This window comes from Rhineura floridana, chromosome 1 (assembly GCF_030035675.1).
Source record: "Rhineura floridana isolate rRhiFlo1 chromosome 1, rRhiFlo1.hap2, whole genome shotgun sequence".
NCBI lineage: Eukaryota > Metazoa > Chordata > Lepidosauria > Squamata > Rhineuridae > Rhineura > Rhineura floridana.
In genome coordinates this window covers 124,869,789-124,894,878 of record NC_084480.1, presented here as the reverse complement: position 1 = coordinate 124,894,878, position 25,090 = coordinate 124,869,789, and the positions used below count along the sequence as shown (strand labels likewise).

At 44.6% G+C, this 25,090-nt stretch overlaps 1 protein-coding gene across 5 annotated transcripts in view; it reads right to left on the bottom strand.

The window, feature by feature from the left end:
- Window positions 1–25,090, bottom strand: part of IFT74 (intraflagellar transport 74) — a 92,507-nt gene that overhangs the window by 40,424 nt on the left and 26,993 nt on the right. For all 5 annotated transcript variants that reach the window (XM_061631299.1, XM_061631277.1, XM_061631288.1 and 2 more), the window contains exons 11-12: window positions 21,896–22,039; window positions 11,657–11,697 (exon numbers count right to left, since the gene is read on the bottom strand). In XM_061631299.1, the coding sequence (XP_061487283.1) occupies window positions 11,657–11,697; window positions 21,896–22,039 (185 nt within the window). The remainder of the gene's footprint in view (window positions 1–11,656; window positions 11,698–21,895; window positions 22,040–25,090) is intronic.

The following is a 25,090-nucleotide window of genomic DNA, read 5'->3' as shown; positions in this document are numbered from 1 at the left end:
AGACTGGAAGTAATTCTTGCTTTATTAAAGTAACGGTTACATCAAAAGTAGTGTGCTTCATAGACCTAACTATGCTGACTCACTAATGACCCTAACTAGGCTAACTAGACATTCTCTGCAGCGTATGGAGTAAGTTGACTCAGCACCCCAATCAGGGAGGCGGCGCCTTAAATAGGGAAGGACTTAGCCCATAATTGCTGACTCCTGCAAAGTACCACCTTTTGACCGTCCCGCTTCTCGCATTGTCTCGTGTGGGGCAAGCCTCCATCTGCTCATCTGACAGCAAAGGTTCGCTATGTGCTGGCTCAATCTCGGGGGTGGGGTGCAGGTTGGCGGGGAAATGTTTGAAGCGCCAGGCAGGGAATCCTGGGGGGGTGGAGTTGGCATGCGCACCAGATCGCTTGCCAATGGCTCTGTTGGAGTGCTTGCAGTCAGAGTGGGAGCCGCTTCGATGGGAGGGCTGTCCGTGGGAACTTGTGGGCTGTCAGCATCTCCCCCCTCCCTCAATGTCCTCAAAAACCTCCTCCTCCGCTTCCTCTGGTACCTCTCCCTGATCCACCTGGGGGAACTGGGGCTCAACAATTATTATTATTTATTGCATTTATATACAGCCCCATAGCTGAAGCTCTCTAGGCGGTTTACAACAATTAAAAACATTAAAAACAAATATACAAATTTAAAAACGCATTTTAAAAAGCAATTTAAAAACACATGCTAAAATGCCTGGGAGAAGAGGAAAGTCTTGGCCTGGCGCTGAAAAGATAACAGTGTTGGTGCCAGGCGCACCTCGTCAGAAAGATCATTCCATAATTTGGGGGCTACCACTGAGAAGGACCTCTCCCTTGTTGCCCGACTCTGTGCTTCCCTCCGAGTAGGCACCTGGAGGAGGGCCTTGGATGTTGAGCATAGTATACGGGTGAGTTCGTGTCAGGAGAGGAGTTCCATCAGGTATTGTGGTCCTAAGCCATGTAAGGTTTATAGGTTAAAACCAGCACCTTGAATCAAGCTTGGAAACATATAGGCAGCCAATGCAAGCGGGCCAGAATTGGTTTTATATGTTCGAACTGTCTGGTCCCTGTTACCAATTTGGCCACTGCATTTTGCACAAGCTGCATTTTCCGAACTGTCTTCAAAGGCAGAGCTATGTAGAGCGCATGATGGCGTGATACCTGGGAAAACCACCGTTCAGGAGAGACGAATGGTCCATTTTCCCCAGGTAGCATGCCATCAGGCAAGATGTACCAAAACAGTCCCAGTAGGGTAGGCCCAGGCTGCCTAAGAGAACAGTAAAGGTAAAGGTGTCCCTGCACTTATAGTGCGAGTCGTTTCCGACTCTTAGGGTGATGTCTTGCAACATTTACTAGGCACACTGTATATATGGGGTGGGTTTGTCAGTTCCTTCCCCGGCCTTTCTTTACCCCCCAGCGTGTGCTGGGTACTCATTTTACCGACCACGGATGGATGGAAGGCTGAGTGGACCTCAACCCCTTTTACCGGAGATTCGACTTCCTCCTTCCATTGGAATCAAACTCCAGCCATGAGCAGAGCTTCAGCTGCGTTACCGCCACTTACCACTCTGTGCCACGGAGGGCAGTACCTGTTGCAATATGTGCTTACCAAGAGAGGCTTCTGCAGAAGCATAACAATCCACTTTGTAGTGCCTAATGAAAGAACTTGGAGCAGACCAAGACATAGTCTAGAGAAATCTGCAAGATGCAGCTCTACAGATACCTGCAGTTGGAGCATTAGTTGAGAAGGCAGCCATAGCAGCCACTGACCTAGTTGAATGAGCTATGATGTTTTGGGGCACTGGAACATTAAGGAACTCGTAGGTCAGGGTGAACTGGTAACCCTCCTGTCCAGTGTCCTCAGATGAAAGGATATGAATAGATGTTCTGTCATGCAAATGTCTCTAGTCCTGGCCAAGTAGACCTTACGGGTTCAACGAACATCCGGAGGATGCCAGGCTTTCTCAAGAGAATGGTTTGAATGAGGACAGATGAAGGTAGAACACTTTCCTGGCTGCAATAGAAGGTAGAGGACACCTTAGAATGAAAAGCCAGATCTGTACCTAGCACTACAGTCTTTGTGAAACACACATAGGTGACAAGTGGGGATCAGGCTCCCAGATCAAAAACTCTGCAGGCAGAGGGGATTGCCATGATGAAAAGCACCTTGAAGGAGAACAAGTGTAACAGAACAAATCACAGACAGCCGCTGACCTTGTGGAGAGAAACATGATGTAACAGGGCCCTGGTAACTCTTATGCCAGAGAAATGAAAGCTCTCAGTAACAGGACAAGACAGAAACCTTTTCTTGCAGCTAGTGGGACAATATAGAAATTGTAACATTTTCTCCTCAAGTTCTGGGATAAAGGAGACGGATTGAGATTCAGGCCAGTGAATGACCCAGGTACAAGCGAGGTAAACCTAGAGAGCTCCTCGCACAACTAATGAATGCCCAGCCTTCTCTCGAGGATGAGCCAGATTGGAATGAAATGAATGGAGACAAAAAGACCAAAGGATGCCCTCTTAGTGAAGGGTGTCCTGGAGACAAAACATAAGAGATGGCCAAAACTTCCCAACACAGTGTTACACTTCAGCCCCATATTGAAACCAGGAAGGACATACACCCTGAGAAGAACACCAGTTGGAAGAAGTGACCCATGAATTCTGGTAGATCTGGATCCTGGAGGACAGGAGCGTAGCGATGATTGCCCTGGAACACCCCCCCCCCAAATCTGAGAGCCAGAAAAGCATTGACTACCTCTGCTCCATCCTGACACAACTAGAGAAGTGAGCATTGTGAATGAAGACAAACAGGTCCATAGATGGAGGACCAAACCTTCAAACAACTGGTGGAAGACCTTGTTATGGAGTCTCCACTCCCACACCCCACTTGTTGTCTACTAAGCTGGACCACTTCCAAGTCTATGTTGTCGCTGAGATGCTGCATGCTAAAGGAGCATAGGGATGCCCGGCCCAGGGGACTAGAGGAGTCATTCCTGCTTGAAGATTAATCCACAGAGTACCACCCAAGGGGAATGAGCCAAGTAAAGAGCAGACAGATGTCCATGCCATATGTTAAGCTTGAGGCCCAGTGAAAAGATTCCTCTGAGCAGTGTAACTTTCTTTTTTTTATCATTAATTTTTATTCAAATTTTCAAAAACAAAACAAAACAAAAATAATTAAACAATAAAATAAAATGTTGACTTCCGATTTGTCGCAGATCAGTTATAGGTCTACAATATATAACAAACCTGTCTCTTAAATTATATTACAAAATCACTTTCCTCCAGTAGTTATCTTAATTAATCATCAAATCTCATAAACATTACTTTATTCTTTCCACAAAAAGTCATAGAGAGGTTTCAATTCCTTGAGAAATATATCTATCAATTTTTCTCCAAATAAACATGTCGATTAATCCATCTCATCAAATCTGTTAGGTCCAATAATTTCAATAGCCATTCTTCCATTATCAATGTTAATTCCATCTTCCATCTTCAATAATCCTGTTAAGTCCAGTAATTTCAGTAGCCATTCTTCCATTATCAATATCCCATAATAATCTTGCTGTCATAGCCATAGTCATATAATAAGAGTCTGATGGGAATTTCTTTTATCACAAGTATTTCCTTGCCATCAATTCTGAATGTGTTGCTGAAATATTGTTGTAAAGTCATATCTCTGTTCTTCTTTTTTACGAAATGCACTGGCACATCTCTTGAGAGTTCTTCCATTGTCACATATCTGTAATTAATTCCATAGATTTTTTCTATGTCAAGCTCCATCACATCATTCCAGTCCAGAGATTTATCCAAGACATTGATAACTTTATCTCTATTATCTTCATTAATTTCTTCAGAGACAACATTGAATTCCAAACAGTAAATTTTATCTCTAATATCCATAAACTCCAAGTCTTTTTCCCATTCCACATTTGTTCCAATCTCCAGGGCTTGCATCTTCCCTTTAATTTTTCTTTTTTCATCTTCTAATGCTTGTCGAGTTGTATCTCTGATCTCATCAACCTCCTCTCTCACAAGATCCCCTATTTCTTTAAGCTCCTGCTTCATTTTGCCAAATTCAATTTTCATCTCCTGTCTACCCTGTCCCAGGGTTTGTTTCGTTATCTCAATCTCATCCATTATTTTCTGAAACATAATTACTTCCAGGATCTCAGCCACTTTCTTGATTGCCATTCTTAAAACCACGAAGAAAAAAAAACACCACTTCTTATTCCAGCAACAATTGGGTTAATATTCCAAGCCTGATGACATCACAGTGAAGACAGCACAGCCCGCCTTATCTCTTATATGTTCAGGAATGCAAAACAAATTTAGTTCACAGCATCAAAACAGTTAGTGGCATCCAGAACAAGCAGATTCGTCAAAATGAAATAGACCAAAAAAAATAGTCCCAGACATATAATACTCCAAAGTTCATAAATCAGACTGATTTATTTTTTTTCTCCTTGGAATAGAAATCCCTCATCCGTTTGTATCTTTAAAATGCACAATTCCAGGCCAGCTTTTTGCAATAATAACAAAGATAAGCTTCTTAGAAGATAAATTTCTTTCCTCCTTAATTTCGTGAATGAAAGAGAAGAGTTATAACTCACCCAGGGATTCTTTATAGCTGATTCATTGACAAATCTCTTTTTGCTGCAACAATTTAAACCAGATGATAAAAATAGAAAGAAGGATGCTTGCCTGTTAAAATCCGTTTTCCTTTAAAGAAAAGATAAACGTGTCGCTTAATCAGTTAGAGCTTGTTTGGAAGTCCGTCCGGCACTGCTGGCTGAACCTTCTCTCATAAACTAATGAAATCCAGTCCTCCCAACAAACACAGGCTCTTGTGGTTAATCTCTACGTTTCTCCCTGCCCGGGAGAAAGTCTTCACCAGTCAAAAAAAACGTTCTGACTGATTTTAAAACTGAAAAAGCTTCCTCTGAGATGAGAGCTCGTCTCAAAGGCAGGCACAGGCGAAGTCACCCTTCCCGGAAGTCCGCAGTGTAACTTTCTTGAAACACCATGCGACCACACTGCAATAAGTAGATTTGTAGAAGCGTGTCAGGCATGTTAGGACAGGACCATGCACACCAACATAGTGGCAATCACATCCCATAAAAAAACAGCATTCTCAGAAGCACCTGTGGATCGCCAGACCAGGTCTGGAAGGTTCATTGACTCTAGGACGTTCAATCAAGCCTGAATAGGATGCAACAGAGGACCTTGAAAACAGCATGGCTAGATGCACTAGGGATGCCATGGTGAACTCCAGCTTCCAACAAACATGGCCGACTGGTCCAGGAAGTCTAACTAGCACTACATCATATAGTAGCCTGGTACATTTCAAATTCCTATTTGAAGAGGAAACTAGTTGCATGATTAAACACCTTGATGAATTCCAAAATGAAAGAAACATCTCAGAGATTATTGCCCTCAAAAACCAATCGGAATTCCTCATGGAGTTTCTGGCAGAAGAAGAACATTGCACCTCCATGGAATCCACCAGTTTGGGGAGTTGCTTGATAACCTTTACCTTAAGGCTACCCTGTAGTTACACACAGAAATAGCCAACAGCTTGGGTATCCTTACTATTGTTTTATGGCTACCCTGTATTTACAAAGGGAGGAAGCCAGCAGCTTGGCTGGGTCAAAGAGGATAAGGCAAATACCTGGAAGACAAGGCCAGCAGTGGTCAGCAAACATGATGAACATGCTCAGACTGCATAAAGGGAGACAAATGCTTCAACACGCTAGGCACCCAAAACTGCGGGAGTTCGGTGCTGCACTCATGTCCTGCCTCCGAGCCTCCCCTGCACATATGGGGCTGCTGGAGAATCAGTCACAGGAAGGAAATACCCAGGGACACATACTGGCTAAGTACCTGCACAGTGGCCAGTTCAGAGGACTCCCTGTCAAAACAAAAAGAGTAAAATCTTTTTTTTAAAAAAAAATCACTGAAATGCTTAACTGCAGGTAGGGAAGCCAAATATCCGCACATATATGCCGATGTGTGTAACCTTGAGTCAATTTACACAAACTGAGCCTTACCAAAGGCTAAATTGTTTTGATAAATTTAATATGGAATTTTAACCTGTTGTAAGTTGCCCAGGAACCTGCAGGTGAAGATCAGGAGTTGACTGAACAACCACCATCTTCCAGAACTGCACATCAGCACATATATGCCAATATGTGTAACCTTGCGTCCAGTTACAAAAATTGAAACAGCGAAGTAAGCCTTACCAAAGGCTACACGGTACCAAAGTTCCTTACCAAAGGACTACATTTCAAACTGTTGTAAGTTGCCCAGGAACCTGCTGGTGAAGGTTAACTTAACCGAACAACCACCACCTTCCTGGAGAAAAGGTTATGCTCAGCATAATTTACGTTATCTTGCTAAGTTACGTTTGCCCAGGAGGATAACAAGAGCTTCCAAGGAAGTCATTAGATAAATCCAAATATTTACTCAGAGTTATGAAGGGCTGCAACTATTCCCAGGAGCAAACTGGAGCTTCACAATGATGCCCTAGAAACAGATAGGGCAGAAACCTTCATGCAATGACACAGCTATGTTCAGCTTAATTTACTTATCTTGCTTATTTACATTTTCCCACCGTGATGACAATAAAATCCTCCTCCATAAGGAAGTCACTGGATAAATCCGGACTTCCGGGAAGGGTTGCTTTGCCTGTGTTGCCTCTGAGACGAGCTCTTGTCTCAGAAGAAGCTTTTTCAGCTTTAAAATCAGTCACAACGCTCTTTTTGACTGATAAAGATTTTCTCCCGGGCAGGGAGAAACATAGAGATTAACCATAAAGCCTGTTTTTGTGAGGAGGACTGGATTTCATTTATTTATGAGAGAAGGTTCAAACTGCAATGCCGGACGGACTTTCATCAAGCTCTTGCTGATTACAGCGACACTTTTATCTTTTCTTTAAAGAAAAACGGACTTCAACAGGCAGATAAGCATCCTTCTTTCTATTTTCTTTTTTTACTTGGTTTAAATTGGTGTAGCAAAAAAGAGATTTGTCAATGAATCAGCTGTGAAGAACTTCTAGGTGTGTTTATGGCTTTTCGCTTTCACTAACGAAATTAAGGAGGAAAGAAATCGAAAAAGCTTATCTTTGTTTTTATCGCAAAAAGCTGTCCTGGAGGTGCATTCTAAAGATACCAACGGAAGAGGGATTTCTATTTCGAGGAGGGGGGAACAAAAACTTTTTTTGGGGTCTATTTCATTTTGACGAATCTGCTTATTTACGATGCCACTAATTGTTTTGATGTTGGGAACTAAGTTTGTTTTTGTATTCCTGAATACATAGAGATAAGGCAGGCTGTATTGTCTACACTGATATCAGCAAGCCTGGAACATTAACCCAATTGTGGCTGAAATAATTTTTGTTTCTGTGGTTTTAAGAAAGACAACCAGGAAAGTGATTGAGACCATGGAAGAAATTATGTTTCAGAAAATAATGGGTGAGATTGAGATAACGAAACAAACCCTGAGACAGGGTAGACAGGAGATGAAAATTGAATTTAACAAAATGACGCAGGAGCTCAAAGAAACAATGGATTTTGTGAGAGAGGAGTTTGATGGGATAGGGAAGCTACAAGCCCTGGAGATTGGAACAAATGTGAAATTGGAAAAAGATTTGGAGTTATGGATGTTAGAAATAAAGTTTACTGTTTGGAATTCAACGTTGTCTCTGAAGAAATTAATGAAGATTTTGGTTGTAAAGTTATCAATGTCTTGGATAATTTTCTGGACTGGAATGATGTGATGGAGCTTGACATTGAAAAAATCTATGGAGTTGGCTACAGATATGTGACAGTGGAGAGACTCTTAAGAAATGAGCCAGTGCATTTTGTAAAAAAGAAGAACAGAGATATGACTTTGCAGCAATATTTCAGCAACATATTCAGAATTCTTGACTGGAATGATGTGATAGGGCTTGACATAGAAAAAAGTTATGGAATTAACTACAAATATGTGACAGAGCAGAGATGCACCCAGAGCAGAGATGTGACTTTACAACAATATTTCAACAACATATTCAGAATTGATGGCAAGGACATATTTGTGATGGGGGAAATTCCCATCAGACTCTTGTTATATGACTATGGCTATGACAGCAAGATCATCATGGGATACTGATAATGGATGAATGGATACTGAAACCACTGGATTTAACAGGACTATTGAAGATGGAAGATGGAATTAATATTGATAATGGAAGAATGGTTATGGAAATTATTGGACTTAACAGATTTGACGAGATGGATTAATTGATATGTTTACTTGGACTATGGCTATGACAACAAGATTATTATGGGATACTGATAACGGAAGAATGGCTACTGAAATTACTGGACTTAACAGGATTATTGAAGATGGAAGATGGAATTAATATAGATAATGGAAGAATGGCTATTGAAATTATTGGGCCTAACAGATTTGAATTAGATGGATTAAGCGATATGTTTATTTGGAGAAAAATTGAAAGATATCTCTCTCAAGGAATTGAAACCTCTCTTGGACTTTTTGTGGAAAGAATAAAATAATGTTTATGAGATTTGATGATTAATTAAGATAACTACTGGAGGAAAGTGATTTTATAATATAATTTTAGAGATAGGATTGTTATATATTGTAGACCTATAACTGATCTGCGACAAATTGGAAGTCAACATTTTATTTTATTGTTTGGTTGTTTTTGTTTTGTTTTGTTTCTTGTCTTTGAAAATTTGAACAAAAATTAATGATAAAAAAAAAGGAAGTCACTGGATAAATCCAAAAATTTACACAGACAGTTATGAAGGGCTGCAACTGTTCAGAGAAGCAAATTGGAGTTTTGAGCTGAAGCTCATGAGGCAATTCATATACCTTCACTACACTGAGACCCCCTAGAGGAACCATCAGGTTATTCTACTGTTGCCTCTGAAAATGGCCTGCTGCTGTTCAGGCCTTGGGAGAACTGGGGCTTTGAGCTGAAGCTCATGAGGCAATTCATATGCCTTCACTACATTGAGGCTCCCTAGAGGAACTACCATGCTGTTCTACTGTTGCCCCTGGAAACAGCCTGCTGCTGTTCAGGCCTGGGGAGAAAGGAAATCAGGTCTCTTAGAAATATTGTTCTAGTGCCTCCAATAAGAAAAGATGGAATACTTCTCAGCCAAGGACTATGTCATATCTCTGCCCAAGGGTTCTGAACAGAAAGGGCCCTTTCCACAGTCACTGGACAGACTAGGATCAAATGGAAACAGAGGTACCATAAAAATGGCGGGAAAACTTCTCAGCAGAGGACTACGCCCTATCTCTGCCCAAGGGTTCTGAATGGGAAAATACTAGGCCCTTTCCACAGTCACTGGACAGACTAGGATCAAGTGGAAACAGAGGTACCACACAAATGGCAGGGAAACTCCTCAGCAGAGGACTATGCCATATCTCTGCCCAAGGATTCTGAGGGAAAAGCTAAGCCCTTTCCCCAGAGTTCTGAGTGGAAAAGTTAAGTCCTTTCCATAGTCACTGGACAGACTAGGACCTGAAATGCAGAGGAGAGTGATAAAGCGCTGCCAATTTCTTTCAACCACAAGCAGCGTCCACACCAAATGTTGCTGCTCTGGTGCAATTTCTGAAAAGGAATACTTGGAATGCCTGAGTTTGGCTGGCTTGCTTATTATAGAGCCTAAGATGACCAAAGCATCTCACATAGGAAGAACTGTGCACAGAGGGTCAACATTTCTCCTGGTAGAATTCCTTCTGATGCGGCTGTGAGGTGGATAGAACTGATGGTCGCTGCTGCGTATCACTGCACTGTACCTCAATAGTGATTATCAGTAAAAACAGCCCAGAATGGCCCAGCTATGGTTACATGACCACAGTAGAGGGGAGCGGTACCAGGCGTTGTATGGGTAGATTCCTGATTAATCAACACATGCACAGGTAGAGGGCTGCAGTGAATTAGCAAGGCAAAAAATAACCACACACAGTAGAGGGGAGCAGTTTGACCTCTAAATGCAGCCAAGGGCAAAAATAACTGCACACAGCAGAGGGAAGCGGTTTGAGTTCTAAACGCAGTCAGAGCAAAATGCAGCCTAAAGAGTGGGAAAACACCTTCCAACCCCCCCAAACTGGGCCAAGAGGCAATGAGGGTGAGAAGGAACAAGCAAGGCAGGCAGAAAGCAAAGGGCACAGGACACTAGAAGAAGGAGCCTGTAGAAAGAGGGTGGGGCAGACAAGCGTGGCAAGGCTAGAAATAGAGGAGAGGAAACAAAATGGTGGTTGGGAAAACAGACTGCAAGACCGTGACTGAAGTCGCAGCCGCAAGTTCCGGAGCGTGCAGGAAGAAGGCAGTGGCTGAGGAGACAGAGGCTGACGGGGCCATCCAATCCTGCTAGTCGTTGTGGCAGAAGGGACAATCTGCGGTTGCAGACCACAGGCAGACAGAAGGGGGAAAAGAAGCTGCAATTGGGCAGTGCGGGGGGAGGGGAGAAATGCAGCCTCCTGACAACTTGAAGGGAGAAGGAGGGAGATGCTAGGAGAAGAGAATCCCTAGTAGCTGCAAGGCTGGTGGCCAAGTCTGAGAAGGAAGGCCAGCTGTATTAAGACGACTTTTTTTACCTTAAAATAACCAGCAGTTAAGGGAGAGAACAGAATATGCAACAAAAAGAGGAACACAGAAACAGAGAACACAGTAAAGGAACCAACTCACAGGAGCTAAGGCAGAAGGATCCAACCTAGGACAAAGGCACAAATGGACTGGGATCACACGGAAAGGAGCACCAGAAGTCTTGATTTCCATGCATTCCTGCCTTTGGACACTAGGTGGTGTTAATACCTGCCTGATGGCATGCTACCTGGGGAAAAACTTGATTCTCATAGGAACAACCTTGCCTTGCTTAAGCTAACAAATGGGTCCATCTGCTGGTTAATCAGCTTTATATTACTGAATTAGCTTACAATTCTGCACTATTGGAAGTAAGTCCCACTCAACTCAATGGGACTTCTCAGGAGGCATGTATAGGATTTCACTGTTCATTATTAAAGAAGGATAATAGAAGAATGTGTTATTGTATTAATTGCACAATACATTAAAGCCCCCTTTAGGAATTATGAATAGGAGTAAACATGTGAGGGGGACAGAAGGATGACCAGACTAAGTCTATCTCCCTTTTGATATTGCCATTTCTGTTGCCTTACAACTTATGGAAGGTGACTGTCTAAGGCAGGGAACTTTTTATACCAGTAGGGGCTCCCCACAAATTTAAGAACCCTGGAAAATCATTGCCCATCTTCCCACACCTTCCCTAATCCATCACTGATCCATCTCCCACCTTCCCTAAACTCCCTTTCTCTAACTTTCCCCTGCAATGAGGTGAATTGCCAAACAACTTGGTGGGGTGAATGTAGCCTTTGGGCCTTACATTTCACTCTGCTTTTAGCACTTTAGTAACAATTCAAGTCATCAGATATCCCAATTTGAACTGTGCTCTCACATACCATATACTAGTTTCTTCATGCAGTCTACAAGTAGCTGCATTATGCAAGTTGATAATACGACTTGATCAGTTTTGCATGGATAATGAAACTGCATTCACATATAATCTGTAGAACCAGGGCCTAAGAGAACAATATAGAAAAGGACTCACTGTCTCTCCATGCTTGCTATTTCTTGATTGTCTTCCTTCACCTTTTTTTAAAAAAAAAAGAAAGAAAAAAGATTTAAATAAAGGGGGAAAACTAAAGAGTGTTGGTCTCCGCAAAATTCTATGAGACACAATTTACTCATTTGTGCTAAACTCAGAGCTCCTCCCCTGCGCACCAACCCAACCACCTAACCCCACAAATAGGAACCCCAGGCACCCACCATGCCAAACCACCCAGTAGTTCCATGTGTTGCTGCATGGGCATCCCTGCCTCATTCTCCTCCCCCTCCCCCAGGTCACCAAGGTACCTCCCCACAGACCTACCACAGAGGAGAAGGGAAACTTGGTCAACTCCCCAGCAACTGTCCTGTTGCTTCCCTCCTCCTCGCCCTCCATTGGTGAGATAGGTAGTGATGATGGCAGCGGCAGCAAAGCAGGATGCTTGCTGAGGAGCTGCCCTGGCTTGTTGCTCCATGTTTTCCTCAGACTGCTGCCTGCCACTGCCCACTTGTTTGTGTACTCCATCTGGTCTTGCCTGCCCATCTGCCCTCCTTCCTTCCTCCCCATGGCCTGGAGGAAAGGGAGGAGAATGAGGCATGATTTCCCATGAACTGGCTCCACGGCTCGCCAAGACTGCCACTGCTGCCTGCTCACCCTTGCTTGCCTGTTCACCCACACAACCACATGGCCTGGTGGAAAGGGAGACCTCACTTGTTTCACACAAACATACCGCACCTTCCCCCCCCCATAGAATGCTGCCATCATGCTGTGTGATGGCATATGAAACTATTATGAAGTTACATTAGAAAGAAATGGAGACTCAACCCTAGAGACAGAACTGATAGATGCCACTTACACTGTATAGTCAGTAACAGACAGCATGATGGGATGGAGGTGCTTATCTGATCTCCCAGCAGGTGAATCACTGCTGCTTACTGGGAAGGGTGAAGCAGCGGTGGTGCAAATGCACCTGTTGAGCCAACTGGCTGCTCCTTACAGTGTGTTTGCACTGCCTCGCCCTCCCTGCTGCCTTGCCTCTCTTCCTCCCAGTAGTGACTCACCTGCTGGGAGGACAGGTAAGTGCCTCTGCCCCACTACTCCATCTACTACTGAGTATAATTACTTCACTGGTTAAAAGTTTGTCATGCCTGAAGTCTATATAACAGCAATATTCACTACACACTGTAAAAAATGGAAGTTTGGGGACAATGTATCAGCTGCCTCTTAAGATATATCTTAAAACAGCTTTGCATTTAAATAATCAGCTAAACCAGGCAGGGTATAGTCTGCCAGGTTTACCAATCAAAGCCACATTATGGCATAAGTGTACATGTGGAGGGATGAAGTGTAGCCTTGTGAAATGTTTGAATTTCATAGAATCATAAAATAGTAGAGTTGGAAGGGGTCTAAAAGGTCATCAAGTTCATCCCCCTGCTCAATGCAGGAATCCATTTATTCTCAAGGCTGCTTTAAATATAAAATATTATATAAAAGTACATATTTCTCTACAGTTCTTGTTAACTTTTAAGGGCAGAACTACTTGCTAACAGCAGCACTAGACTTCCTCTGCCCCAAGGAGGCAGGCAGGGTGAGGCAGTACAAACAGACTGGCAGGAGCAGCCGATTGGCTCGGTAGGTGCATGAAGTCGTGTGTTTGGTAGTCACTATCAAATGCCAATGGCACTGTTCTGCTTTGTTCAAAATCGAGAGTGTGGGGATGCTTTCACACTGGCATCTCCTACCAGAAGTATAGCTCTTCTGCTGCAAGCTACATGCAGAATTGCAACTGTCTTTCCACACTATGGGGTTATAGCATTCTTTATGTATATATATCCTACTAGGTTTTTTCCAAATTAGTGGCAGTGCTAAAGCTGAGTAAATCGGGGAATGACAATTCACATGAGCATGTCATTTAAAAAATATTTTTGGATCATTACTTTCAATCCTTTAAAAATGTGTAATGAAATCCTGTTTAAATTTCAGTGCTACTTAAGAAACTGCGCAATTTTAAAATAAAATTTAAAAAGTAAAAGGAATGAGGGACAAAATTACACACCACAATAAAATGGCACTGGAACGAAAGACTGAAAAGACAGCACAGTATTTTTTAAATCAATTCTTAAATGTACACTAAAAAAGACATTGGGTCTTACCGTAAAACTGTTTTCTCTGTGCATGTCAAACGCTGATCTCAGGTGGGTGGCTAGCTCCACTTAGCGGTTGAAGGTAGAAGAGTGCTAATAGATTTTTTTTTTACAATGACTTCCTGCTCTGCGCAGCTCCTTACTTCAGTTCTTGATAACAGCACTCATAAGTTCTCTGCTGTAGGCCTAAGATGAAACACAGTGATGGCAGCCTAGCTCTCCTAGGGAGTGGCCCTGAGATCAGCTTTTGACATGCACAGAGAAAACCGTTTTATGATAAGACCAAATGACTTTTCTCCTGTGCATGGAAAAGCTGATCTCAGATGAAGCATACCAAAGCTGACCCTGTAGGGTGGGAATATCACTGGGCTGACTATACTAGTGATCTGGGAGAACGTGCTGTAGCACTATCCTCCTGAAGGCTGCCTCTGCTGAGGCATATGTGTTAATCTTATAATGATTAATAAATGTATTGGGTGTGGCCCAAGTAGCTGCTCTACAAATCTCAATGAGAGATGCACGGTGTGAGAATGCTGCTGATGTGGCTGCTGCCCTCATAGCCCTCTGGCTGGCCGAGCTAACTTTAGTGAGGCATAGCCTAGCATGATACATACCTTGATCCACCTAGCGAGTGTGGATGAAGGCACCTTCTTCCCTAAAGACGCTGGGTGAAAGGACACAAATAAGCTGTCTGACGCAAGTGTTTTGTTTTAGAGAATATATATTTTCAGGGTTCTTCGCACATCCAGCGAATGCCAAGCTTTCTTTGTGGGGTGGATAGGATTAGGACAAAAGGAAGGGAGCACTAGCTCTTGCTGACAGTGGAAGGAAGACAGTACTTTAGGATGAAATGAAGGGACAGTATGTAGAACCACTCTATCCTTATGAAACACACAGACATTCTTATCGACAGACAGGGCATTCAGCTCACTCTATGGGCCGAAGTAATGGCCACAAGGAACAAGACCTTAAAGGATAGGGGACGTAGAGAAATTTGACTTAGGGGTTCAAAAGGGGGCTATTGTAGGGCTATTAACACCTTGTGTAGATCCCAAGTTGGGTAATGATGGATCGTAGGAGGTGCTGATACTGTTGCTCCTCAAAGAAAGCGCTTGAGCAATGGGTGAGATCCCAGTGGTTTCTTAGGAGATGTGGACAGAACTGCTGAAAGGGCTAAAGTCTGGCATCTGAGAGTGTTTGGCCTAAGATCTAAAGCCATCTTGCAGGAAGCAGAGGATCTCGTTGATACCTGCTTTCCTTGGGGTCAGACCCTTCTTTTGCAACCACATCGAGAAGGCTTTCCATGTAGTCTCATATATTCTAATTGTGGAAGGGCATTTTGAGGGTATTATAGTTTCTACCACTTGAACTGGAATGTCTCGTTTTAAGAGGCATCGCCTCTCAATCTCCAGACATGAAGTGCCCACCATTCTGGGTCTGGGTGGTGAAGCTGTCCCTGCGACAACAGGTCTTCCCTGAGGGAAATTTGCCAACCGGGGGGGGGGGTCAATCAATCTTCTTGGCTACCAAGGAGCTATCAGTAGAACTGTTGCCCTTTTGGCTCGGATCTTTTGAAGTACCCTGGGAATTATCGGAATTGGTGGGAAGGCGTAGCGTTGTCCTTGAGGCCACGGGGACGTCACAGCATCTATGCCTTCTGCCTCAGGTGCCACGTATCTGGAGAAAAATCTTTTTACCTGGCGGTTGAGGTGGGTGGCGAATAGGTCTACTTTGACTCTGTCAAAGTGCCTCACAATTTCCTGAAAGGCCATCGGGTGAAGCTTCCATTCTCCCTGATGTATGTTCTGTCTGCTGAGCCAATCTGCTTGGCAGCTGTCCTCCTCCTTGAGGTACTCTGTAAGGCTCGAGTCGACATGTTTCTCCACCCACTGAAATAGTGTGCCTCTGATGATTCAAATGACATTTGGCTGACACGTTGTCTGATCTGACCAGCACTACCCCCAAACGTCTGATCCTTGCAAAATGCCCCAGGGCCAGTCGAACTGCACGAAGGTCCAGGAGATTGTTGGAAGTGCTGACTCCTGTGGTGACATAAGAACATAAGAAGAGCCTGCTGGATCAGGCCAGTGGCCCATCTAGTCCAGCATCCTGTTCTCACAGTGGCCAACCAGGTGTCTGGGGGAAGCCCGCAAGCAGGACCCGAGTGCAAGAACACTCTTCCCTCCTGAGGCTTCCGGCAACTGGTTTTCAGAAGCATGCTGCCTCTGACTAGGGTGGCAGAGCACAGCCATCACGGCTAGTAGCCATTGATAGCCCTGTCCTCCATGAATTTGTCTAATCTTCTTTTAAAGCCATCCAAGCTGGTGGCCATTACTGCATCTTGTGACCATGTCCCTTGTATCATCTGGCCATCACAAATGGTTTCTCAGCCGGTCAGGCTGGCATCTGAGGTGATCAGGGTCCGTGGAGGGTCCTGGAATGGCACTCCCTTTAATAGGTTTGGTTCGTGTGTCCACCATAGCAGAGAGCAACGGACCGCTGGTGATAATGCCACCTTCTGGTGACGCCTGGCCACAATGTTGCTCTGAAAGCGTAGAAGTGCCCACTGGAGTGGTTGGGAGTGGTGATGGGTCCATGGGGTAGTTTGATAGGTTGAGACCATCTATCCCAAGATACCTGCCAGATGCATAAGATCCACCGATGGCAAAGATAGGAGCTGTGTGACAGCTGTAATTATCTTGTCCACTCTGTCTTGTGCTAGTGTTATGAGTCCCTGCTGCGAGTCTTTAGTGGCCCCCAAATGTATTATGCGGTGGGCTGGACAAAACTGGCTCTTGGTTTGCTTGACGAGGAAGCTGTGATCCTTGAGGCATGCTAGGGCGATGTGCAGATCTTCCTAAGCCTTGTGGAGGGAAGTAGACCGGAGAAGAAAGTCATCTAGGTAAGGAAAAACATTGATCCCCTGCATCCTGAGGTGTGCCACCAGAGCAACCATGATCTTCGTGAATACTCTGGGGGCAGACGCCAGACCGAAAGGCTAGGCCCTGCACTGGAAGTAATCCTCCCCCACTGCAAACCGAAGGTAACGTCTGTGAGGCAGAAAGACAGGAACATGCAGATAGGCCTCCTTCAGATCGATAGATGAGAGGAAGTCTCCCTTTCTCAATGCCTCTTTGATGGACAGTAAAGTCTCCATGCGGAACCTGCAGTATTTTATGAACTGACAAGTTTTTCAAATTGAGCACTGCCCTGAAAGATCTGTCTTTTTTCACGACGGTGAAGAATATAGAGTAGTTTCCTGAAAACCTCTTGCCTGTTGGGATGCGTTCCGCAATATGCAGAAGGTGGGCAATCGCTTGTAGGGTCCATTCCTGTTTGTCTGGAGACGTTGAGAGGGGGGAGGGGATGAATTTGGTTGGAGGAAGGGAGATGCATTCCAGCCTCAGTCTGTATCTGAGGGTGTGCGGTACCCATTGGTCCGAAGACATGTCCCTCCAGTGGTGGGCAAAGTGTTGAAAGTGTCCTCCCACCTTAGGGCCCTAGCATCAGAATTGATGCTTATTCCCTCAAGACTGGGCTCCAAAACCCGATCTACTAGGGAAAGGTTGTTGGCCTTTAGACTGGGTACGTTGTCTGTTCCAGAATGGCTGGCTGGTATGGGAATCCTTTGTTCTTCCAAATGCCCTGGAACCTCAAAAGGATTGGGAGGGCAAATCAGGATGGAATGGTCTGCGAAAGAATCTTTTCTCATCCTGTTTCTAGGTAGAAGGTATAGCTTTCTTCTTTTCCTTCGATTCCAAGACTTCAGCTAGGGAGTCATCACCAAACAGTTTGCCACCCACATAGGGCTCAGACATGAGGTTAGAGCAGGCTGCAGTATCGGCCTCCCAATGGCGTAACCAGACGATCCTTCGAGAGAAAACACTCGCTGCTAATGACCTTGCCAAAAACTGCATGGGTCCATGGATGCATCTGCCATAAAGGTCACTGCTCTCAAAATCTTGAGAAGAGACTTCCGGGTTCGAGTTGGATCCTGCTGCGGTCCATCCAATAGGTCCTCCAGCCACAGCAGAGATGCTCTTGTGAAGACCGATGAGGCTGCTGCTCTGATGGAGGGCGCACTGGCCTCATGAATCCTCCCAAGACCCAGATCCAGCTTGTGCTCTGACAGATCCTTGAGGTGGGCATCCGAGTCTTTTGGATTCAAGGACAGATTTAGTAAATTGACTATGGGAGCGTCCACCAGTGGGACCTTGAGTTGGTGTGTTGTTCCAATGTATAATATTTGTTGGCAGTTGCAACAGATTTCTTGAACTGCAATGGAGCATGAAATTCGAACTTGATCCCTTTAGGTAGCAGTGATGGAAGTTTTAGCACCCTTGACTTGGGTTTCGGGTCCAGACACACAGCCAAAACTCTAGATGCTGCAGGAGCTGGAGGATCTTCTGGAGAATTTAGGTTAAGAGCTTCCATTGCCTTACACAGGAGTGCAACGAAAATCCTGGAAAATCCTATTGGTCACAACCTCCTCCGACTCTGAATCTCCGCTCCATTCTTCCTCATCGAGGATAATCAGCTCATTATCTGGATCCATCGTTGCCTTCTCTGGAAGTTGAGTATGACTGCCTTGTGAGGCGGCATGAGGGTGATGCCCTGCCCAGCATTTGTAGCACGTTTGAAGAAGGGTGGAGAATAGTGAGGCCCTGTGCCACTTGCGTTCCTGAAGATGGCGGAGTAGGTGCTATGGCTGACGTGTCCTGTGTGGGGTGTCTAGCAGCAGATGGGGATGTAGAAAGATCTCTGGCTAGATCCATTAGGAGGGAATCTCTCAGTTGTTCTTTTAATTGTTGGAGCATGTGCGGTGATAGCTGAAACTGTAGAGGTTGAGCATGAGAACAGGGTGGGTTGTGCGCTAACCTCTGAATGTGGAGCTCTTGATGCGAAGAGGGTGAAATGATGGATGCCTCTCCCCTATCCTCCTGTAACGGATAGTGAGATGTAGCGGTCTCCAGGAAGCCTGCAAAATCCGCAGGAGAAGATGATGTAGAAAAAAATCACCTCCAAGTTGGTCTGAAGCTGAGTGCCTTCCTCCTCAGACAGGGATTCTTGGTCCCTCTGTGACCTGAAAGTGGTGCTACGAGCCTCCTTTGCTGCAGCCTCCTGTGGAGCATCAGGCCATTGCCTGTCGTGACTGGTTCCCCTATTTCTCTTATGTGCCAGAAGCTGTGGAGCCACCCTGCCCACCACAGTACATGCCCCAGCCACCTTGTTCCTGCTGGTAGAGGGCCGGGCTATGGTTGCCTCTGCCTGAGATTCAATAGAATGTAAAGGCCCTAAGGCCTGGTTAGACAATGGTGGAGGCAGGAGTTCCATTCTAGTGTGAGCCTAGAGTGGCTTAGGTTTCTTTGGTGGGTGGTCCAATTTGCGTATTGCTTTCCCCATGGGAGCTACTATTTCATTCTGTCTAGACATGTTTGATTGGTTCCAAGCTCTAGCTGACCATAATGGAAGCCCAGATTGTTAAATCCCAGCAAATATATGGGAGGATTATTTTTGTGCTGTTTTCAACGACCCAAAAACATCTAACTCCAGTCCTCCCACTTATCTGCTTTCCGATATCCCTGACTGGCCCCCTGTTGATACTAATACTATTGAGGAACTATTATCCCAGTTAAAGACAGGCAAGGCTCCTGGACCTGATGGCATTCCTTCGGAGCTGCTGAAAAGTAGTATCAGCTGGTGGGCCCCTCTGTTGGCCTCTCTCTTCACTCTAATAAACAAATCAGGAATAATTCCCACAATTTGGCTGAAAGCCTTCATAGTTCCCATCTATAAGAAAGGACCCAAGAACAACCCGAGTAACTATCGCCCAATCAGTTTATTGTCTATAATGGGGAAGGTGTTCGCCAGCTATCTAGGCCTAAAGTTGAAAATGTGGATAAGTGACAACAACATCTTGGGAGAAGAGCAGATACGATTCAAACCAGGATGCTCCACACTTGACCACTGTTTGGTATTGGCCCACCTAGCGCACAAACACTCTTAAACCACGAGGACGTAAACTTTTTACAGCCTTTATAGACCTAAAATCTGCTTTTGACTCTATCTCTCGTGATCGTCTGTGGAGCAAATTAGAACTGCTTTCTATTGAGAAAAGGCTATTGCTCCTGATTTGCTTATTGTACCAAAATACATTTATCCAGGTACGATGTAGCTATCGAGGTCACTTCTCAAAGGAGATCTCCTCCTCACGAGGTGTCAGACAAGGGTGTGTTCTCGACCCCACCCTATTTAACCTATACTTGGCTGATCTTCCTTCTGTCCTGGGAACGATACAATCCCATCCACCCAAGATTGGGCATACAAAACTACCCATTCTGCTTTATGCAGACGATGCGGTTCTAATCTCCCAAACCCGGCTGGGTCTTAAGAGACTACTCAGTGGCTTTGTAGAATATTGTAAAGATAATTACCTTACAATAAACTATACTAAATCTAAAGTAATAGTATTTTCCAGGAGAAAGGTCAGGTACCCTTGGTTGATGGGGAAAGACAAAATCGAACAGGTTGACTCCTACAAATACCTGGGTATCTGGTTCCATGAAACAGTCAGCTGGAGAATCCATGGCAAATATGTTAAAGCCAAAGCTGAGAAAAACTTGGGTGCAATGACCCGCTTCTTTTTCACAAAGGGTGGGAAATTTTTGCCAGCAGCAGTACGTGTTTTAAGATCCAAAATAGTCCTGATGATACTCTATGGGGCACCACTTTGGTATCCCTACTTTAAAGGATCACTTGAAGGAATTCAACCCTTCTTTCTTAGATCTATTTTTGGTGTCCCAAGATGTGTTTCTGGAGCTACCCTTAATTTGGAGGCTGGTCTTAACTCTTTAAAATGCTTAGCTTGGACCTATGTCATTCAATTCTGGCTACGCTGCTGTCTTATGCTCACTCAAAGCTCACATCTCAGGTAATGAGAGACCCTCTTAAGCCATCTTGGACCAAGGTGGTGGTGGATAAAGTTGTTTCAGTTGGCCTTTCTCCTTCTGACTTGCTCTCGATAGAGCTTGGTAGGGCCAAGGCGATTGTTAAACAGCAGCTAGTGGACATTGACATCCAAGAGCTTCTTGTAGCTGCTTCGGGCCCCTGTTCCCCTCGATCACTGGGTCTAACAGGTTTCCCTTGTAAAGACGGGATGCTCTATCTAAGTTGGCTATCTGTACCTAAGTGCAGAAGGGCATTTTCTTTGGCACGATTCAACGCCCTACCTTCTAAACTCTTGGAGGGTAGATACGATAAAACTCCAAGGAATAATAGATGCTGCCCCTGTGTTAATGCTGAAGTGGAGTCTGTTTTACATGTTGTTTAATTGTAGGTATTATGAAGGGATCCAGAAAAGATCTTTTATACCCTGTTATGCAGTCCCTTCCAGGCCGCTCCCTTGAGTCTCTTATGCCTGTTTTACTATAGGGCTCTGATAAGGCAATTAGCGGTCAAGTGGCCAAATTTCTGAACTTGGCCATTGTGACCAGACCCTGTAAGACTGTGAATTGTAATTAATTTTATAGTATTGTTTTGATGTCTGCCATAGCTCTGTCACCAAGCAGTCTCATGTTAATATTTTTATAATGTATTGTGGTCGGTTGACTGAAATAAAATTATTATTATTCTGATCAGTTCCAGAGAGAGATGAGATGAGCAGAACTCCACTCACATAACAGGGTTTTCCTGTGCTCTCCTTCCCTAGAGTTCCTTGAAAACTTGAAAGGCTGTTTCCAAGGGTCAAAGGACCTTCTGGCACAGTGTATGATGGGGTATGGGAGTTGCAATGGGATGGGGAGACTGAGAGAATTCAGCAAGCTGTTTTGGGCAAACAGAAGTACCATTCCATTCACACAATCATACATCTTTGATTCAAGCTAGTGGATTTTCTGTAGTCTGAAAAAAGACAGAAACACATTTAAAATACAGGGGGATGATGATGGTGTCATGCAAAAAGTAAGTGAACAAAGGCCACAGTAAACAACTGGTGTGGATGCAGCCTGGATCTATAGTTCCACTTTTTAACCATCCTTTAAAACTGTATGGATAATAACCTCTCTTCAGCAATATCAGACTGTTTTAGCAAGCTACCTACCTGTTTTAGCAATCTCTCTCTCTCCTCCTGGGGAGATCCCATACTTTTATCCTCTGCAATCATTTGATTCCGATGTTCCTCGAGTCCATGAAGCTTTTCATACAGTTGTAAGGCCTCCTGTTTAATCTGGGAGTGTACTATTTCCTGAAGAGATAAATACTAGTAGATGAACTTACTACACTCACATAATATTTTGTCAATCATGTCATGTGAGTGATCAGTTAAGAATTTTTGTATATCAACTACAAGTGCTCATGTAGTGAAACTGCAAGATATCAAATTATTAATGAATCAAGTGGGGTATCCAGAGCACAGCCTTTCCCAATTTCTTGGATGAGTTTCAGTTGGTACAGCCTCAGGACATTGACAAGGTGCTTCGACAGGTTCGTGCAACCACTTCTGTGCTGGATCCTTGCCCTTCCTGGCTAATAAAAGCTAGCAGGGATGGAACAGCTGGCTGGGCCAGGGAAGTGATTAATGCCTCTTTGCGAGAGGGGGTGGTCCCTGGCTGCCTGAAAGAGATGGTAGTGAGACCACTCCTGAAGACTCCCTGGACCCAGAAAATGTTAATAACTATAGGCCGGTAGCAAATGTTCCATTCCTGGGCAAGGTCCTTGAACAAGTGGTGGCAGGCCAGCTCCAGACACTCTTGGATGAGACCGATTATCTGGATCCATTTCAGTCGGGTTTCAGGCCTGGTTTTGGCACAGAAACAGCCTGGGTCACCCTGTATGATGATGTTGGGAGAGAGACAGGGGGAGTGTGACTCTGTTGATTCGATCTCTCAGCGGCTTTCAATACCATCGACCATGGTATCCTTCTGGGAAGACTGGCTGAGTTGGGAGTGGGAAGGACTGTATGGCGGTGGTTCCACTCCTACTTGGCGGGTCAGCTCCAGAAGGTGGTGCTTGGGGAACATTGCTTGGCACCCTGGACTCCAGTATGGGGTTCCGCAGGGGTCAGTTCTGTCCCCCATGCTGTTCAACATCTACATGAAACCATTGGGTGTGGTCATCCAAACTTTGGAGTGTGTTGCCATCAGTTTGCTGATGACACACAGTTCTATTTCTCCTTTTCATCTTCTTCAGGTGAGGCTGTCAATGTGCTGAACCAGTGCCTATCTGCAACAATAGACTGGATGAGGGCTAATAAACTGAGGCTCAATCCAGACAAGATTGAGATGCCGCTAGTGGGTGGTTCTTCTGACCAGATGGTGGATGTCCAACTTGTCCTCAATGGGGTTGCACTCCCCCTGAAGGAGCAGGTTCATAGCTTGGGGGTTCTCCTAGAACCATCTCTGTCAATTGAGGCTCAGGTAGCCTCGGTGGCACAGAGTGCCATCTATCAACTTCGGTTGGTGGCCCAGCTACGTACCTATCTGGACAGGGATAACCTGGCTTCAGTGGTCCATGCTCTGGTAACCTTCAAGTTAGATTACTGTAATGTGCTCTATGTGGGGCTGCCTTTGAGGGTGGTTCGGAAACTGCAGCTTGTGCAAAATGCAGCAGCCAGATTGGTAACAGGGACCAAACGGTTTGAACATATAAAACTGATTCTGGTCTGCTTGCATTGGCTGCCTGTATGTTTCCGAGCTTGATTCAAGGTGCTGGTTTTAACCTATAAAGCCTTACACGGTTTAGGACCACAATAACTGATTGAGCACCTCTCCCAACATGAACCTACCCGTTCACTATGCTCAACATCCAAGGTCCTCCTCCAGGTGCCTACTCCGAGGGAAGCACGGAGGCTGGCAACAAGGGAGAGGACTTTCTTAGTGGTGGCCCCCAAATTATGGAATGATCCTTCTGATGAGGTGCGCCTGGCACCAACACTTATGTTTTCGGCACCAGGTCAAGACTTTCCTCTTCTCCCAGGCATTTATTTACATATAAACAATAAAAATACAAACAACAACATTCAATAACAAATTCCTAAAAACTAGATAAAAACAAAACTATTTATAAGGGATAAAACTAAGCAATGTATAACACAGAGAATTAAACATTAAGAGCCAGAGTCCAGGAAAACAAATTTTAGAGTTATTTAATAATATAATAATAGAGTGTTTCTGCCTCATCACCTGTGGGACAGCTTTCCAGAGTTTAGGTGCTATCTAGGAGAAGGCCTGCTTTCGAAATGTCACAAAGTAATAATCTAGAATGGTGATAGAATGATCTCCATGGAAGTGCTTAAGAAAGCTTGGTCTGTACTATGGGAGGCAGTCTTCTAGATATTCTAGATATTCCGATCCCAACTTGTTTAGATCTTTAATTGTCAGCAACAAAACCTTGACATTGGCTCAGTAGCTTATAGGCAGACAATGCAGATCTTTCAGCACTAGTGCATTATGTGTAAATCTGGGTGTCCCACAAAACACCCTAGCAGCTGCATTTTGCACTAGCTATAACTTCCAAATCATGTGCAAGGGTAGCCCCACATACAAACAATTACAGTAATCTATTTGTAAGATTACCATTGCACAGATCACCGTGGCAAAGCTATCCCTATCTAGGAATGGTCATAGCTGGCACACCAGCCGAAGTTGGTAACACGCACTTTGAATGAGAGGTCATCTGAGCCTGAAAGCAATGGATCTGGAAACACCCCAAACTATGCACCTAGTCCTTCAGAAACAGTGCAATCCCCTCCAGGCAGGTATACAACCCAATTCTCAGATCTGGGAACCACCCATCCATGGGGTCTCCATCTTGTCAGGATTCAGTTGCAGTTTATTAACCCCCATCTAGGGCTGACTGCATCCAGGCACTAGTTTAGGACATGTACAACCTTTCCTGATCCAGATGTTACAGAGAAATAGAAGTAGGTGTTATCAGCATGCTGAGGACACATTGCCCCAAATCTCCTAATGACCACCCAGTGGCTTCATATTAAATAGCACTGAGGACAAAATTGTGTCCTGTGGCACCCACAGATCAACTAGCTGGAGCTAAGGCCCAGTCACCAGTCTCTCTGGAACTAATCCTGTAAGTAGGAGTGAAACCACAATAAAAGGTGCCCCCAGTACCCACAGTCACAGAGATGGTTTAGAAGGATGCTGTGGTCAACAGTAGCAAAAGCTGCTGAGGGATCCACAAGAATCAACAAGATTGTACTTCTCTTGTGCCTCTCGTACAAGAAGGTCATCCATCAGGGCAACCAAGGCCAGTTCTGTCCCAAAACCAAGCCTGAACCCAG